Source organism: Lucilia cuprina, chromosome 4, assembly GCF_022045245.1.
Source record: "Lucilia cuprina isolate Lc7/37 chromosome 4, ASM2204524v1, whole genome shotgun sequence".
Taxonomy (NCBI): domain Eukaryota; kingdom Metazoa; phylum Arthropoda; class Insecta; order Diptera; family Calliphoridae; genus Lucilia; species Lucilia cuprina.
Genome location: NC_060952.1, coordinates 42098328 through 42119085, shown reverse-complemented (window position 1 = coordinate 42119085; position 20758 = coordinate 42098328). Strand labels below are relative to the sequence as shown.

At 24.6% G+C, this 20758-nt stretch overlaps 1 protein-coding gene across 5 annotated transcripts in view; it reads right to left on the bottom strand.

Moving 5' to 3' along the window:
* Positions 1-20758, bottom strand: part of LOC111680930 (protein similar) — a 206076-nt gene that overhangs the window by 34024 nt on the left and 151294 nt on the right. For all 5 annotated transcript variants that reach the window (XM_046948397.1, XM_046948398.1, XM_046948400.1 and 2 more), the window contains 2 exons: positions 12305-13149; positions 110-681 (listed from right to left, as the gene is read on the bottom strand). In XM_046948397.1, the coding sequence (XP_046804353.1) occupies positions 110-681; positions 12305-13149 (1417 nt within the window). The remainder of the gene's footprint in view (positions 1-109; positions 682-12304; positions 13150-20758) is intronic.

The following is a 20758-nucleotide window of genomic DNA, read 5'->3' as shown; positions in this document are numbered from 1 at the left end:
AGATTTTACACAAAAATCCAACAAACATTTTGAAATGTGTTCTTAACAAGCAATTAAAATATTCAAATGAAATAATCACTTCCAAAAATTACATTCTAATCATAATTACCTTGGATGTAACACTTGGCGACAGTAAATGCTGTGAGCAATTTGTATCGTTCGATTCATCACGATAATTTATAAATGGATCAATATTTGTGCTATTTGTTGCTGTCGTTGTTGCTGCACTATTGCTATTATTTGATGTACATGTTGTAGTTGTTATCAAAGATGATGATGGCGACGACGACGAGGACGATGTAATAGATTGTCTGTTATTATGTGTTGTTGCCACAATTGAGGCATTATAAGATGTTGAAGAGGACGTTGACGATGTTGTAGTCGAATTGGCTGCTGTTGTAGGCGAACAAGTTATTGCTGAAGATTTGTTTATTGTTTGATTATTGCTATTATTGTTGCTGTTATTGTTATTAGTATTATGATTGCTGCTATGTTCTAAAGACGATGTATTAGAGTCTAATGAATTGATATCATCAGGTAAGAGGCTGCTGTAAGAGCCCATGCCAAAACCTACTAAAATTTCACCAAATAAGGGGCCCGATTCATCGAGTGGCATACAGGCATCGACAGCATTTGTGGCCACTAAATGGGCAGTTAAATCGTCTGGTTCTTCTTTAAGCACTGTAAGAAAAAATTATAAAAAAATATTTTATTAAAACGAACTATTTGTAAATTAACATGTTTTTTCTTAAGGCAGTGTTAAAACTTTTAGTTTTGTGTTAAATTAAAACAAATATATAGTTCATGTTTTTGCTCTAAGTCCTAAATATAACATAAAATTACTAATTAATTACTCATGTTTTTTTATTTTGACTTGTTACAACTTTAAGTAAAATTTAATAAAATTTTAACACTTGTTTTGTTTTTATTCCACAATTATTGTAACAACTCTTTCAGTATATTTGTGTGAAATGTTTCTACTACTACTAATTCTAAATTGTGTGTGTGTGTGTGTTCAGTTTGTCCAATTTAATTGACTGATTTCAATTGAATTTAATTGACAATTGCATGAATTAAATGATTTATATTATTTTTATTGTTTTCATTTAGTTTACCGAAATTATTGCTGCTAATAAAATATCTAGTATTGAGAGGAAAAAAATATTGCCAAATTTTTGTTTTATTATATTTTTAAAAGAAACTATAAAAATTTAATTGGTTTGAACAAATAAAATAATAAATGAATATTTTGTTTTGAAAATTTAATATTTTTTTCTTAATTTGAAATAATATATATTCGACATTTTTAATTATTTTACAAGTATTAAGAATGTTTTGACTTTAGAAAGCTTTAACTATTTAATAGAGGTTTTGCACTATAAACTTTGCCAAAGCTGTTGTATCTTTGACTATGACTATACGAGATAGTCCATGGTTTGGTTTAAATATTAGTTTGTAGTTTTGACTATAAGCGTTTATAAAGTGTTCGCAAGTTGTTTATAGAAAATTCTTAATAAAGTTGTTTATAGTGTATATACTTCAAATCCGAAGAAATACACCTAGGCCTCTACGGTCTACCAGACTAGAACACTAACCTACCGGAGGCCACTAGGCTAGGCTTTAAACTCTATTTTAAATTAAATTTAGCTAACTATAACTTTGAATAAATAACAATGTTGCTTTGATTGTAGACTATTGATGTTCTCCATAACTTTGACTATAGACTGGTCTATAGCTTCGATTAGAAACTATTGCCTTTTATAAAGACTAAAGCATAACCTTAGACTATAACTGTTGATTAGATTGCAGCTTTGAATATAGGCAGACAACAGCGTTTGTTATACATTAAACTATAGCTTTGTCTATAGAATAGATAATAACTTTGACTATAGACTCTATTTCAACTGCTGATTAATCTATTAGCATTGAATATATAGAGCTTTGACAAATAACTCGATTACAGCGTTAAGTATACATTAACCTATAGACTAGCCTATAACTTTCACAACAGATAATTTTTTGACTATTGATTAAACTGTAGCTTTCTTTGTATGTGTATATAGCTTTGACTATATAATTATATAATTTTGAATACATACTATATTATGTATATAGCTTTGACTGCAGACTCGACAACAGCGTTAGATATACAAAAAAACTGTAGATTATAGCTTTGACTATAGAAAAGAATATAATATTTAGAATATGATTATTTATCATAGCTTTGGATATATACTTGACTTTATCATTGGCTAGACTATATCAAGGATTATAGATTATTTCTTTTCCTATAGCATAGCTTTGATTATGCATTAAACTAAAAATTAGATAATAGACTAGAATATAGCTTTGACTATATACTGACTATAGCATAACATATAGAATTTTCTATAATTTTGACTATAGACTAAACTACAGCTTTAGTTAAACTTCAAACTGCTTTAAAATAGCTTTAAGTATATACTATAGCATTGACTAAAGAATAGTATTGAGTATGGACTCGACTAGAAAATTGATTATAGATTATACCATAGTTTGGACTAAATACGAGACTATAGTTTTGACCATAGATTATAATTTTTGCTATAGATTAGACTTTAGCTTGGTTCAAGCTAGTTGGATATAAAGCAAAATTTTAAAAATTTTTGGGCGAAATTTATAAGGATTTCAAATTTGAAATAACTATTAAGGGAAAGGTAATTATACGTCAAAGTGATTTTTATATCAAAATCTCAGGCATGCGTACTTTTTCAGGTATATTTTGTTAAAAAAATTGGTCCGTGAGTAACATAAATCAGTTAAAAAATATAAAGTAATAAAAAATAATTAAAAAACAATAATAATTGATTTTTATGTTTAACACATGTCTTTTCTCTTTTACATTTGAATGCCCAACCTTTAAATTATTTCAAAAAATCTAATGCAAGGCACATATTTTAGTAAAAACAACAACTGTAAAACAATAAAAAAATTAAAAATTTCAAATCGTTAGTGACATATAAAAGATTTATGTTTAAAGATTTTCTAACATAAAAAGATAACAATTAAAAAAAGGAGTTGAAATAAACGAAACAAAATTTAGGTGACACTCTTAAGAAATTTATAAAACTAAATTAAAAATTTTAATTTTTACTTAACAATTAAAATTATATTAAATTTTAAACACGTTAAAATCTCTAACAATTTTTATGGGATTTTTATTTAATAAATGATAAAATAAAATTCTATTTATATTTGAAGCGCATATTGCCTTGTTTAAGTATGTAATAAATAATAATGATTATATTTAATTTTTATTTGATTTATTTATAAATTATTAAACTTAGTAACCTTGCACTTGATTACACTCACACACACACACACACACACTGCATAATATTTATTACTATTTTTTATAAAAAATAATTATATTTGTTTTTCCCTATAATAAACGTTTCCAACTACATATACTATGAAATATTTAATAATAAAATAAAAACGAATAACAAATCGGTGACTGTTCAACGGTGACGGTAAAAAAAGTAATAAATTAAAAACTAACACAGAATGAAAAAATTTAAATCCTTTCCAAAAAATAAAATTATTAAAATTTATTTAAACAATATACATAAATGCAAATATATAAATTTGCAAATATGTTTGTATTTTGTTTTAAATAAAACACATGTTTTTGTATAATATATTTATAAAAAATATGTGTATGTTTAGAAGCAGACAAATAAAACAGTGTCAAACAAAACAGGTTAAAAATAACGATGTTTTATTTCACTAACACACAAATGTGAAAGATTTTAATTTTATGATATTTTTAAATAATATTTAGTAGACAAATTATGTTAAAATTTATTTTAAATATTTTATATTATATTGTTAAAAATACGATTTAATTTAAACAAGCGATTTTTTAATTTATAAAGTTTTTTTTTTAAATCAAGTGATAATAATTTACTAATTTAAAGCACAAAAAATTTGTTAAATATACATATTTAAATGACATGATGTGCATCTTAAAGAAAAGCAGAAATACAAAAAAATAAATATAAATGAATTTAAAAATTTCTTTTTTTATACTAAATATAGTGAGGGATCAGTAGAACAAACAGCAGACACACGCAATCAATTTTGAAATCATTTAGAAAAAATAAATTTATCCATAAGATTTGTCAACAGTGCTGAGGAAAGAGAGAAAGTGAGGCAGAGAGAGAGAGAGGAAAAATTTATACACTTAAAGAAATATTTTCAATAAAAGTTATAATACTTATAAAGAATAGACTAGTTAAAAGCTTTGACATTAAGCTTATCCAAAGCTTTCACTACAAAGTCTATAGATAATATATTATATTCAGAATATTTTCATAAAACTTGACTAAAGCTTTTACAGTAATTTCACTTATAGCTTCGACTTAGACTAGTTAAGAGCTTTGAATATGATCTAGGCAAAAGCATTAACTATAGAATAACCTAGTTAGCTATTTCGAAAGAAGGATGCACATATATACATCAAATCAGAAGAAATACACCTAGGCCTCTATCGGATCTGTCGTGAGATCCTTAACAAGTGCTTCAGGTAGGGATAGAACCCACCACCTCCGGTCTACCAGACTTCCTGTTAAATCCGAATGAGACCTCAGAAATTTTCATCGTGTACTGAAGTTTGAAAAAACGTAATTTTTGGCCTGAAAGTCCATTCTCTAAGCTTTTGAATATCTCGAAGAAGAAAGAAGATATGTAAGATGTTAAGCCTTTATTTTGTAGCTAATGGAATGGATGGCAGGTGGCATACAACATTTAACAAAAAGTTGTATCGGCACTGTTGTAACGTCTTAAAAGAAACGGCGTTTTCTCAAATTTTTGTATACAATATCCCAAATACCAGATGTAATGGAGAATTTCTGATTCGAATCCAACGGGACTCATATAGAAAATTTGTGTAAAAAACCTTTAATAAACCATTAATATCTTTATGAATATGGGAGATAGATAGACTTTATTGTAAGCTGCTGACTTTATGAAACTTTAGTTTGACAGTAGTTCGCAGCTTTAGTCATAAACTACTCCATACATTCAACTATAACATTAACTATACACTAAACAAGCTTTGACTTTAGATTGCAACATAGCTTTGAGAGTGTTTTTATTTAAAGCTTAGTCTATATAAAAGTCTGAAACATTGTCTATAGACTGATCTTAAGCTTAGGTTATACACTGATCTAAGCTTATATTATATTATAAGTTCAACTTGATTATAGTTTTTACTCTTGTTAATAGACTATTCTATAGTTTTGACTTGAAATTTTATAATAGACTAATCAACAGTTTTGACTACAGAATATTCAAAGCTTTTAACTAGTCTTTATAAAGCTTTGTAGTATTCAATATTGACAAGCTATAAATTTTGATTGCCTTGGACATAGTCTTTGATTATATCGGATTATGATTACTTAATCAAAACGGCATTGACTAAAGGATATTCAATACTTTTAACTAGTCTCTATAAAGCTTTGTAACTTTAAATATTGACAAGCTTTCAGCTTTGTCTAGTCTATAGCTTTAACTAAAGTTGTATCTAGTACTTGCGTCATAAGCATTTAATACTTTTAACAATTATTGTTTTAAAAGTTTTTCATTCAAGTGTTTACCATTCCATAACAAAGAAATTTTTTCGAGTGTAAAAAATAATATAGTATATGCATCTGTGCATTCATTATGAAATGAATACAATATATACATAATAATAATATAATAAATATTTGAATATATAAAAGTAAATATGTATATAATATTTGTCTGAATTTGTGTATGTACATATTTAGTAATTGTAACTGTTGTTAGCAGGGGGCACGATTCTATAAGATACATATGTATGTATGTATGTATGTATGTATGTATGTATGTATGTATGTATGTATGTATGTATGTATGTATGTATGTATGTATGTATGTATGCATGTATGTATGTATGTATTTATGTATATACCCCTTGAAATAAACACTTTAGATGACTTTAACGAGCGCAATGAATGACGACAATGTAGGTGAGTGGTGGCATGATGTTGTTGCCGGAGAAAACAACAACAACAAAAAAATAAAACAATTTAATAATTGAAATGTAAAAAAAATATATATGTATATATAGATAATGTAGATAAACAAGAAAACTGTATTATAATTGTATGAAAAACTAGTTAAGAATTTATAAAAAAGTTGTGAATTATTTTAGGAAATAATTATTAAAAAAAAAAATTATACAAAATTTAAAACTTTTAACAATTGATTGATTTTTTTAAAAAGCTTTATTTAGTTGAATATTTTTCAAAAACTATATTTATAACTTTTCTAGTTTTATTAGTTGTTTTGAACCAAAACGAAATTGTTTTATTTTTTAGAATTTTCAAAATTTGTTTTGGAATTATTTGAAATATTTTTTTTTAATTTTTTATAAAAAATATGATGAAAACATATAAAATAAAGTTAGATATAAAAAAATTATGAATTTAATAAAAGAAATTCTAAACAAAACTATAAACGAAAGCAAAAGTAAATAGATTCTCCTATCATATCCAATCTAATACATCATCATCAGCACACACAAACCAAACAATATACAGCCAATTAATTTGTTAAGTAGTATTGTCACACACAAAATAAAAAATAAATTCATTTATTTATTATAAATTTTTTTTATAGACCAAATAATATATTTTTTTTCGAGCAAATTGTTGTTTTTAAACAATTGGCGCGTGTATCTTGTTTAAATGCGCTACAAAAAGAAGATGTGAGTGTAGAAAAAAAATTGGAAAAAGAAGGAAAACTTTTGAAAGTGAAAACGAAAAAAAAATAAAAATAAAAAAACATCAAAAATCCAAAACAAAAAAGACATGAAAAACTAAATTTAAATAATTTTGTTAAATTTTTGTTATTGTATTGCGACGACAAAAACGTCCAACGTCCATATGTATGTATTTGTGTATTTCTAAGGCAAAATAACCGGGAAAGTGCGTTAGACATTTGGTATTTTGAATGAACTTTAAGTGATGCTGATGATCATCATCATGAACATCATCATCATGATAAAAAAACAACAACAATAAATAATAGATACAAATCTCTTAAATAGAAAAGAATAGCATGTGACTCGAGAGTTTAGCAATTGGCCACTTATTTTGTTTTGTTGGTGGAAAATTTCGAAATCAAAACAAATAAATTTAAAAAAAATTGATTTTAATATTTCAATCATAAAACTCTGAACATAATAATAGCAATAATAATCATATTATGGGAATATTTGCAAAAAAATAAATTATTTGTATGAAATGTTTGCATTTATAAGACTTTTGTTAGAACTAACAATATGTATCGCAATTAAAGTTAATGTTTAATGTGAACAAAAAAATGTGTATAACAACTGAATGTTTGCTTGTTTGTTTTAAAGAAAAAAAATATAAATATTTAATAATTAAAAACTAAACAAGTTGGTAGCAACATATTTAAATATTTTGCTACAACCGGTTAAATATTAGTTTTGTTTTAATTTTTACGGCGCCTCTTATACGTTAATTCTGCCTAAAATAAACTTTCGTTAATTTTATACAAATTTTATTAATAATTTTGTTTTTTCTCTCCAATTATATAAAAATAATACATACAAAAAACTTGTTGTTTGAAATAAAAAGAAAAACAAATTTCTATAAATACGATATTTGTATTACAAATTATAAAATTGTTTGCAAAATTAGAAAAAATAACCAGACCTGCCTCAAGGTCTTATGCAAATATTCATTATTCTTTAAGGTTTTAAAACAACATTTTTATTTGTTCGATTGCTTTTGGCTAAAGAAAGCTTGGCGTAAGCTTTTAATATGGACTAGTAGCTACTAATATATAGTCTTTTTAAGTCCACATTAATGTTTTGTCAATAATCATGATTAAAGATTTCTCTGTAGACAGTAATCTGTCTATAATTTAGACCAGCGCGGATTGTCTAGTCTGCGTGTATTATCTACTATATATAAATTTTAGTCTATAGTTTTGTCTAAAGTAGACTACTCCATAAATATACTATTCTACAAATTTGTTCATATACCTTCTTATAGCCATGACTAGTCTATAGTTTTGCCTATAACTTTGCCTAGTCTATAGCGTTTAGTATATAACTTAAACTTTAAGCTAATCCGCAGCTTTTAATAAAGACTTATTTCTTAGTATGTATGCTTTGGCTATAATGTTGTCGAAAGCTTTTACTTTAGCTTTGAATATTAACATATTTATAAGTATAATTATAAACTAGTCGAATGCGATATGAACTTATCGGAAGCTTTTATTTTAGCTTTTAATAAAGACTTATCAATTAGTATGAATCTAAATTAGTCAAACGCTTTGGCTATTGATTTATCTAAAGCTTTTATTTAAGCATTAAATGTAGACATATCTATTAAGATGGATCTAAATTAGTCGAATGTTTTGGCTATAGATTGATCGAAAGCTTTTACTTTAGCTTTTTAAAGTTAAACTTTATTCTAGTACAAAGCTTTTACTATAGATAAGGCTCTAACTGTGACTATCAGCTAGTCGAGAACTTTATCTAAAGATTATGTACTGTAAACTACTTTAGAAACCTTTTATTAATCTGGTCTAAAGCTAAAATTAATGACTTGAATTTTGTTTTAGCAAAAGCTTTGGTCTTGGAATATTTAATTTCTATTCGGTTCACTGAAATGGTAAGAACCCCAAAACAATTTAAACATATTTTATTACATTTTTACGTAAATTATAAATATTTGTTAGACAAAAATACTATTTTATGGTTGATTTAAAATTGTTTTTTCTTTTAATATTTAAATATATCAAGCGTAAAATTTATTTATTTGTTTATGTCAATATAAAGAAAAATTATCTCATTTGTTACATGATCATTATAATTAGTTTTATTAATATATTACAAAGCTTGATTTAATCTTTTATTTTATAGCAAATTAAACATTAAAGAAAATATTATTAGTTTAATATTTTTGCAGTTAATTTTTAATTGAATACTGATAAGTTGTTTTTTTTTCAGAAATAACATTTTGAACTTAATAATTTAGAAACAAAATATGCTTAGTGACAGAAGAAAATAAAAAACAAAGTGTTATGCATTCTTCATGTAATCAATATTCATAAACGTCAACCCACAGTGAATGACAAAATAAAATAAAAAAGTTAAATGATTGAGAAAAACAAATATAAACCCCAATAAATTTCATTTTATTGAAAATTAGTGTTTAAGTACTTTTGCCTTTCACTGTATTGTCAATATTTTCTAATACTTTTCTGAAGTGCATTAGCCGTTTTAAAGTGCATAACGATCAAGGCCATTTCTCTATACGTTAAATGAAAACTAAATATCTACTACATTTTTTTGTATAATTTTTTTCTCTCTATTTTTCTTTTAACTTTTGTTTATTGCAAATATTTAGCGCTGACCATCTGTTTTTTTCATTTTGCCGTATGAGGTATTTTAGTTTATTTAGTTAAAACTAGTTTTTTTTTTGGTATTTTACAAAATGTACAATATTTGATAATTAATAAAGCTAATAATTAGACTTTAACATCAATAATTATCAGTTATTATTTAGAACTGCGAAAAAAGTGCATTTAAGGCAAATATTTTGGTTTAATCTCAAGATTTGTTGTAATGAAATAGTTTTATTTATTGCAAATAATTGTTAAATTTTAATGTGATTTTGGTGGAGAGCAACTAATTTTGTTTGTTTGCTATTTTTAGTTATTTTTCAATTTGTTATGGGTTGATAATTACGACTTCTTTGATAACACAATACAGTTTTCTTTATTGTCCAGATTTTAGTCTTATTTTTAGTCTAGTCATTAGTTTTGTCTTAGGTCCAGACTTTAGTCTTGTGTATAGTTATCTATAGTCAGAATATAGTCTAGTCTATAGATCAGACTTTAGTTTTTTCTTATTTCCTAGACCATACTCTAGTCAAGAATATAGATTTGCCTTTAGTTCAGACTAAAGACCTGTCAATAGTGCAGACTATAGTCTTGTCTACAGTCCAGACTATAGCCTTCTCTATAGTCCAGACTATAGTCTTCTCTATAGTCCAGACTATAGTCTTCTCTATATAGTCTGAACTATAGTCCAGACTATAGTCTATAGTCCAGACTATAGTCTATAGTCCAGACTATAGTCTCGTCTATAGTCCAGACTATAGTCTTGTCCATTGGCCAGGCTATAGTGTTGTCTATTGGCCAGACTATAGTATTGTCTATAGTCCAGACTTTAGTCTTGTCTATAGTCCAGACTATAGCCTTGTCTATAGTTCAGACTATAATCTTGTCTATAGTTCAGACTATAGTCTTGCCTGTTGTCTAGACTATAGTCTTCTCTATAGTCCAGACTATAGTCTTGTTTATTGTCCAGACTATAGTCTTGTCTATAGTCTGGACAATAATATATTGAATATTTCATCTAGAAAATCCCCTTAAATATTTATCTAAAATTAACAATATATCAAGGTAAATTATATTTAAATTAAATAAACAATAAATGTTATTTTTGCAATATCTACGAGATATCAGTAATTTGATGGCTGTTTATCAGATAAAATTACTAGCTAATATTTTTCTAGATACCCTGCTCCCTGCAGTAATAGGGTCTATCTATAGCCTTGATCTAAATAAGACACCAACTAGTTCCAATATCAATACAGATTATTATTACGATTTTATTTTTAATCTAAAAAAATACATTTTCAAATTGTGGTTGTAGATTTTCCACTGCTGGTGCTGCTGTCAGTTACATTTTTTCTAGGTGCTGTTTCGTTTAATATATTTTTAGTCAATAAAACCGCAAAAATCTTTTAATATTTTGAAAATAGCTTTGTTTTAAGTTTATTTTTTTTTTTTTTTTTGCAGTTTTAGTTGTTATATATTAAAATAAATAATTGGATTTTATTGTTTAATTTATATTATTATCAAATGATTGTCATTTGATATGACTGAAGTGCAGATATTGTTAAAAGTATGGGGAGAAGCAAAGAAAGTCAGGTCTTTCCTAATGTGGGTCTTAAAACGGTTTTTATGAGATTTGTTTTTCTATTAAGTATTTACATTACAATTTATTTATTAGATTGTTCTTCGTTCTTTATCAAACATGTAATGTTTTTTAAATGAGTTTTTATTATAAAACATTATCTTTATTATTATTATTAATGGTCGTTTTGTTTGCAAAAAAAAAACTATAAGTACGTTTTATTTTTGTATTTGGCCATTAGTAGTTGTTTTTTATCTAAATTCCATATGGATAGTTTCATTGTTTTTGTAAACATATTGTTTTGGTTTGTATTAGTTATCGGTTGTTTACCTAGAAACTTGTACACTCGTATAAGATTATTTATGTGGCCTATTTGAGCTTAAACTTTAGAAAAATATTGAATTTATTTTGTTTACTTTTAATTTTATATAAGATAGTAAAACATTATTTATTTAGTGTGTGGACATTAGGAAAAAGAAAAAAAAGATCGTGATCTCTTTATTTTTGCATAATTTTTAATAGCAAGGACATGTGCTCATTTCCTTTATTGATAAAGAGATAACAAATTTGAAATTATTAATAACATAAACTTAATATATCATAAAGTAGTTTTGACTTTATTCCAAAATATAATCTTGTGTGAAATAAAATATATAGTATTGTATTAAGTTCTGACTTTAGGTCAAAAGTCCTGTCTATAGCCCAGACTATAATCTTGCTCATATGCCGGAACTTAGTTTTAACTCTACTCAGACTACAGTTGTGTATATATATTTCAGACTACAGTCATATCTATAGTCCAGACTATTGTCTTGCCTAAAGATCAGACTATAGTCTTGTCTAAGCTGCAGACTAAAGTTCTGTCTGTAGTCCAGACTATATTCGTATCTAAAATCGATACTGTAGTCTTTTCTAAGCTCTTGTCTTGCCTATAGTCTTCTAAATAGTCATAACTATAGTCTTGTTTATAATCCTGACTATAGTCTTATCTATAGCCCAGAGGCCGGACTTGAGTTTTAACTATGTTCCAGTTTACAGTTCAGATTATAGTCTTGTCTAAAGTTTGGACTATAGTATTCCCTATGCTCCAGATTAGACCAAAGTCTTGTCTAAAGTCTAGACTATAGTATTGTCTATTAGCCATGCGATAGAATTACAATTAAAAAATATTAAAAAAATCCTTAAATCCAGATTCCTTACAAAAAGTTTCAACACCCCATAAAAATTTATATAAAAAAAAATAAAATAATTAAAAAAGTTTTCAACACTTACTTGTTAATTCTGTGGCATCCTCGGCAAATGATAAATATCCTTTATTCATATCTTGTGGATGATTCGCGTTAGCTGTTAGTTGTCCACCTCCCGATTGCTGTTGTTGTTGCTGTTGCTGTGGTTGTTGTTGAGCTAAAATAGCAGCTGTAGCTGTAGTCGAGGGTAATTTTGTAGGCGGTAAAGGTGAAAATACCGAAGCTGTTACAGATTGGGGCGTGGCACGCGTATTATTGTTATTGGCAACATTCAAAGTTTGATGTTGTTGTAAAATTGATTGAGTCGATGTGGTAGTGGGTAAATTGGTTAAAATCAACGAAGAAGTAACGGTTTTCGGACCACCGTTAGTTGGTTTAGATTTATTAAAAACTGTATGGGTAACAGTAGTGGTGGGACAGTGGTTTGGTGGTGGTAATAAGGGAGTTGCTACTGTGGCGTTTGGAGTAGAAGTAGCAGTGTTTAAGGGGCTAGTTTTATTATTATTGTTGTTGCTATTTAAAACAATTGTTGGTATTTGTTCTTGTTTGATAATCGGTTTAACATTTATGTTTTCTTCTTTTAAATTATTTTGATTATTGTTTAATTTTAAATTGTTATTGAGTGGAGTAGTTGTTGTTGTTTCAAGTTTATTAATTATTATTTTTGCTTCTTTTGTGTGATTTAATTCCGAAGCAGCAAATAATTTTTCTTCAGTTGGTTCTGTTAGATCTTTGATTTCCTCTTTTTGGGGTTTGTTGTCAATTAAACCTTCCGTTGGTATGTTATCGAGAGATTTTTCTTCAATTTTAAGTTTTTGTGATTCTTCGTATTGTTGTAAAGTATAAATTTCATGCTTTTTCTCCAAGTTACTAAAAATTTTACCGAAAAAAACGCGCACAAATTATAGAATATTTTCTTTTTTTTTTCAAAAAAAAATTATTTTTTGTTTAAAAAAATTATATACTGCTTTATTTTATTGTTTGCGTTTTACACTTTTTATTGTCAGCAAACAAAGCACGTGATTTTGTTTTATATATATATTTTTTTTAATTTCTTTTATAAATTAGCAGCAACCCACACTATTACGTATTGCAAAGCAACATATATAATTGCAAATATATATTTTACAACAATTTTACGATAAAATTGCATTTCTTTGATAAATTGCAATAGAGTATAAAAAAAAGCTCAAACCTTTTACTCTTTATAATAAAATAAAAAAATGCACTCAATTTGATTTGCATTCTCTTAAACTGCATTCAAAATTGCAAATAAAGAGCAATTATTTGCATTCACTCTTCACATTAAACTGCATTTAACATTGCACTTAACAGTGCATTTTAAATGTTAATTTAACATAGTTTTGTTTATACTCTTAAAATTATAGAAAAAAGCTCTTTAATTTGTTTAAAGAGTTAATTTCTTTTTTATTTTTATTTTTGTTTTGTTTGTTTTTTATCATTTTTTTTTTTGTTTTCATTGAAGATCTGTCATTTTACAAAAACAAATTTTAAAGAGTAAAAACACTAATACAAATTTGACGTTTTATCAAAACCGGCATTTTTCTTATTTGTAGTAATTATTTTGTGTGGTATTGTTGCTATTGTATTTTTACTACTACTTTGTTTTTTGTTTTTATTTTTATTGTAATTTTTCTCTTGTGGTTTTATTTTTGCAAAAAAACACAATTGTAGACTCGCTTGGTTGCATTTTTTCGTGCAGTTTTTTTTTAAATCGTAGTAATTATTGTATTTTTTTTTCAATTGCAGTGTCATGCAAAAATTTACATATTTTTTATATTTTAAAATTTTTATATTATAAATAAATATACAAATAAATTAATGTAGAAAAATAAAGTGTTAATGAGTTGTTGTTGTTTTTAGGGAGTTAATTTTTATAAGTTTCTATTTTTTGCAGCCTAAAAATATGCTGCTCTTTGTTGCAGTTAAATATGAAAAAAAATATATAAATAAATTCGAGGAATATTCTCGATTTTTTTAAAATTTCAAATATGTTTATATATTGTTGTTTTTTATATAAGTCTCTTTTCATACCAGCCTGAGCCTTACAGTTTTAGCTAGCTTGTTTTTTATAAAAACGAAGTTCTGGGAATATTCTCGAAAATTTTTTAAACTTTCAAAAGTATTCCTTTTTTTATAAATAAAATATTATTGTGATTAATTATAAATATTTTTATATTTTTTGAATTTTCTCCATTTATACAAAAGCCTTTAAGTTTGCTTAATTTTGTTTTAACAAAACTCGGGAAATATTCTCGATAAATATTAAAAATAAAAAATATATAATTTTGGAATAATTTTTTAAAAAATTTTGTCTTTATATTTCTTTTATATTTCTATAACATTTCAAAATTATGATTCTTTAGTTCCTTAATTTTTAGAAAAATTTTGAAAATATTGTTCTCTTTCATGCATTTAAGTTATGCTTAATTTGATTAATTTAAAACATTTCATTATTTTTATTAGAACATTAAATTAATAGAGTTTCTTATTCTGACTACTTCACTATTTTTCTCGCATTTCCTTCTAGGTTTTAATATAAAGCAAATTTTGAGAAATAATCTCGAAATAATATAAAAAATTATTTATATTTTTATTATCATAAAAAACCTTCTTACAAACTGTTTTATAAAAGCCTTAAAGTATGCAATACTTTAGTTTATAAAAATTTCTCTTAAGTTAAAAATTATACGAATATTCAGGAATATTTTCAAAATTTTATAAAAAAAATTATATTTTTTATAATTTTATAGAAAATTTTTACTCCTACATAGAAACAGTTTAATAATAATATAATTTTATAAAAATTTAAATATTTATATAAAAAAACTTGTTAATCCCCCTTGCTAATAAAATAGAAAAATTACAAATAAAATATTAAATACTGTCACGTTTCTTATAAATACAAAGAAAATAGCTAAACAATTAAAATAATTGTTTAACTTTAAAAATAAAAATAAATCTATAAAAAAGTTAAAAATAAAAATCAAAAGCCTAAAATAAAACAAAATAGTAAACTTTGACCACAACAAAACAAATAAATAAATAAAAGAAGCAGCAAAATTGATAAAGAATATAAAAAAGAAGGTGTGTCAAGTTCCAAAGTTTTTTTCTTTTTGCAAAAATAAAAGTAAATACATATAGAAAAATATTCGTTCTATAAAAAATTTCCAATAAACTGAATCATTTGAAAAATACTAAGTATTAATATTACAAATAGAAATTATCTAGAAAAAAATCACTTCAGGTATTAATTAAATAAATTACTCAAGATAAATGTTAAAAGCTTTATTATAATAATTATTAATTAGAACAGCTTGTTGTTGCCAAGATATTAAATAAAAAAAATTTATATTTATATATTTAAAAATATTTACAAATAATCAATGATGTTATTATTTGCCATTAAATTTGATAAGATAAATTATGAAACATAGGTTCTATATATATGTAGAACTAGAAAGAAAAAAAAAATCAACATAAAGTTTTACTACAAAATCTATGTTATCAGTTTATTTAGCTTTTTTTAACAAATAAAAAATGTATTTATAAAAAAAAGAATTACAAAAACAAAATTATTAAACTAAAATTTTTGCAAACAAATTGAAATAGCAAAACAAAATATACAAAATAAATACATTTGTTTTTTTCCGAAATTTTATGATAAACTTGAATTGATAATAAAAAAAATTAAATTAAATTAAAAACAAAAAATTGCAAAGACGTTTTTATTGAAGCGTTCACATAACATATTAATTTTGTTGCTTTTTGGCTAGAGAAGCACGCTACTGAACACGCTATTTATTGGGGATCAGACAAATACAAATAAAATTTCTAATAACTTTAGACCCAAACATATACAGCTTGAGCACATGCTGAAACAGCTGAGATCGAAATTTATGGATGAAAGAAAAAAAAAACAGCTATGAATTTTAAAATCGATAAGAAATTATTGACTGATATAGATATAGAGGAGAATTAAACGAATGATCGTTAAAAGTTTGATGATGACTGGGAACCAGCGTATATATGGAAATAATAAAATATCTTTGTTTATTTTAAAACAACTAATAAATAAACACGTTAGGAAAGAGTGCAAATGAATACATTTGAAATGCGTTAAACACGTGATATTTAGCTGATTTTTTATAGATTCCAGAATGCATTTGCTAATGACAGTTTTGACGTTATAAATTATGAATGTTTTCAGGAAAACCGAAAAACTTTTTCAAACTTTTACAATTTTGATAAATACTTAACATTGTGGCCAATAGACTAGTCTATCCTATAGTATTTTTTACAATCCAGTCTATAGCTGAGTATATAGTCTGGTCTATAGTCTAGCGGTAAAAAAAGTTTAGCACTTTCAAATCTTAAAAGTATTTTTATAAGTGTATTACTTTAAAATAAAAGTTTTCCATGCCTGGTTTACATGTTTAATGTGTCAATCACTAAGACTGTTAACATTAGTTTATTGACATTTGCTAGAAGCTCTTGTTTTCAATAATATAACAAATAATAACAAAATACTATCAATTTTTTTTTTTAATTAAAATTATCCATGCCTGGTTTACATGTTTAATGTGTCAATCACTTGAAACTGTTAACTTAGTTAATTGACTAAAGGCTTTTCTGTTAAAATAAAATGTTCGCATACTAGACTATAGTCTGCATTCTGGTCTATAGTATTTTTTATAATACAAGCTAATATTTAGTATAAGTCTTTAGACTATATAGTCTAGCTGTAAAATAGTAAAGCACTCTTCAAATCTTAAAAGTATTTTGATGTGTCAATCACTTAAAACTGTTAACATTAGTTAAATGACATTCACTAGAAGCTGTGTTGGCTAAGAAAAGAAATAAAAACAAAATATTTTCGATATTGTTCAATAAATTAACAAATTTCCAAATATTTTACTAATATTTTACAAAAGAAATTAAATTTAAGCTGTCATCTTATTAATACTGCTATAAATTATAGTTTTTTTTAAGTAATTCAATTCAAGTTCATTTAAAAATAAATCATGCTAAATTTAGTAATTTGTCTTTACAAAAATTTGGTCCCCTTTTCTAGAAAAATCAAAAGTTTTCATAATTTGCTTTAAGATTTATATTTTTTTATAAAAACCAAAAAAATTGGGTTGACAATATATATATATTTTTTAAATAAAATCATGTGAGTATTTAGTATACATTTTTTTAATAAAAAAAGAATGTAAACATAATATTATACAATAAACACCCACTTGTGGTAAAAAATATATAAATTATTAACACACAATTATATATGTAAAAAATACAAATATTTTTGTTGTCATATTAAATATTAAGAAAATATTGTTTTCTTTTCCCAGAAAAAAAAAATAAACAAAATAATAAAATTTTTAAATTTTTTATACAATAAAAAAACTATAAACAGTAAATAAAACATATTCTTAAAAAGAAACTAAAAAAAATATTTGAAAATTTTTATGAAAACATTTTAATAAAAACTGAAAAAAAACAATTATAAATTTAATCAGACATTGGCTTATAAAATGACATTTGACTTCTTCGCCATTCAAAACATTCACTTGAAATTGATATGTTTGAAAAAGGTTGCCATATAGTTACAATGTTTGACAAACAAAACTAAAACAGTTGTAAACTTTTACTCAGTTTTATAAGTAACTTGTTTACTTTAAAATAAAATTTATTAAGATATTTATTATCAAGATTATTACAAAATTTTCCACTATTAATATTTCACTCCAAAAAATTCGTCGTCTTAATAACAAAATCTCATGCAATTCATCTAATGAATGAATTAAAAATAAATATATTCTAATTATATTATATAACAGTTAATTAATTAATATTTAATTTCAATTATTATTTAAATTCCAGTTTCTTTTTTTTTTCATTCTACAAGTTCAATAACAACATGAACTCATTGGTATTTTCTATTTTTTTATTGTTTAATAAAAAAAAATCTAAAAATCAGCATATGTTTAAAATTTAAATATATATATTTTATTTGTCGTTTACCGGGCCGATTAAAATTCATTAAGAACGTAAATAATAAAAAAATAACAACAACGTAATCAACTGCATCGCGTGATGCACTTGTTAATTGACAAATAGACAAACAAGTAGACGGACGGACGGATGGACAAGCGGTTACACTGCACCGCACCACTAACATGACATATTTGACAAGTCGCAAATATGGAAATTATATACTTTTATAAGTTCGTACTTTAAATAGAAACCATATAATCGCGCGAAAATTTGAAGAAAAAAAAACAATAAGGAAATAATATTAAAACGTAAATTAATAATACAAAAAACAAAACAAATATAATCGAGTAATAAATAGAAGAGAGATTAATTAATTTTTATAGAAAGTTTAAGAGAAAATTGTTGTCTGCAACGAAATTTTATCGATTTTTAAACTGGCGCCGAATAAAATTTATCTTTACTTCCAATTTTTGGATGATGACATTCGATATCAAACAAGAATTCTAGTATATTTTAACTTAATTTTTCCTAATACCATCCTTAACTTTAGTAAAAAATTTGATGGTCAAATTGTCAAGTTTTAATAACTTTTTTGATGTGAAAAATGCTTCCTGTTGCGAAATTAAAAAAAAAAAAAAAAAAAATAAAACAATCAACAGCTTTTACGAACCAATAATTCACAATAGTTCACTATATAATGTGAAAGAATTGTTAGCGACAAGTCCACGATAGCAAATTTGAATTTTATTTTCAATTAATACTCAAAATTCTGGAAAACCCGTATGTTATCAAATATATTGTGGCAGCATTACATGTCCCTTGTGATCTTTCTAACTTTCATGTTTGTTACTGTCAAAATTTCGAGTATCTATCTATCTATCTATCTATCTATCTATCTATCTATCTATCTATCTATCTATCTATCTTTCTATCTATCTATCTATCTATCTATCTATCTATCTATCTATCTATCTATCTATCTATCTATCTATCTATCTATCTATCTATCTATCTATCTATCTATCTATCTATCTATCTATCTATCTATCTATCTATCTATCTATCTATCTATCTTTCTGTTCTTTAATATGATTATTATTAATGAACAGAATAGACTTTTTAATAAATAATAAAACAAGTTTTCTTCATCTCATTTGTTAAACAAACAAAAAATCAACCCTTCTAGCCCCTAGATCACAGCCTATATAATTATTAATGCAATTGAAACAAATTACAATAAAATTAATTGTATTTTCTTTTTGCACATAATAAAAACAAAACAAAAAAATAAAAGAAAATTTAAAAAAAAATTATATTTAATATTCTACAAGCAACCCGCAGCTGATCTGTATGTATGAGAAAAATATTGATGATCAGTTTTATCCCCTGCCTTCGTTTTTCTGGTTCACATTTTATACATCATTATCTCAACCTCATCATCATCATCATTAGTTGTTGTACAACAAAAACACAGTTTATTGTGTAACCTCATTAAAACCAATAAAAATTTTGATGATATAAATTTTTGTTTGTTTAATTTTTACGAACAAAAAGTAAAAAAAGGCAAAAAAAAAGTGAAAAACAAAAACAATATAATATATATTTTTTTAAATAAATTAAATCATTTTAAAATTTAAATGATGGCTTATAAGAAAAATATACAACAGAAAACGAGAGTGGGAGCATGAAAATATAAAAATTTTTTTGTTATATTTTTGTCATTTCTTTTTTTCTGTTTGTTAATTTAAGAAAATGAAACTAAATTGAATGAAGAATGAAATTTATATATTTTTTTTCGAGAAAAAGAGTGAATGAATACATTTTGTAAAATTATGAGGGTTTAAGACTAATTATGGATTTTTCCTTTTGTAACTAAAAAAAAACAACGTAATTAAAGTTGTGTATGAAAAGGGAACAAGAGGATAAAGATGATGATGATGAGGATAAAAATTTAAAGGGTTACCAACCAGTATGAGCTAAAGTATTTGAAAGCTCGCCTTAAGACATTAATTATTTCAGAGTTGTATTTTTTTTAATGTTTCAAGATATGAACAGTTTTTGAAGAGAAATAAAAAATTTGAATTTTAAATATAATTTGCTTTCTTTAAAAAAATTACTTGAATTTTTTTCACTTTAAGCAGGAAATTTAAAAAAAGTATAATTTGCGACATTTGAAATTGTATCACATTTTTAACAAAATATTTATTAAAAGTAAAGTAGATTCGATTTTTTAAATTCTTTATAAATTTTACAGGTTTTTGTTAAAATTATAATATGATTTCGTTTTTAAAGTGAAACAAATTTAAAGTTAAAATATTTATATTTCCAAGTTAATTTTTTTTAAATATTGCTTTAAAATTTTGATATTTTAATGTTTTATTTGTTTTATTTGTACTTTTATTGTAAAATTTTTATTCAATTTTGAAATTTAATATTTGTGAATTTTTTCGTAATTTTT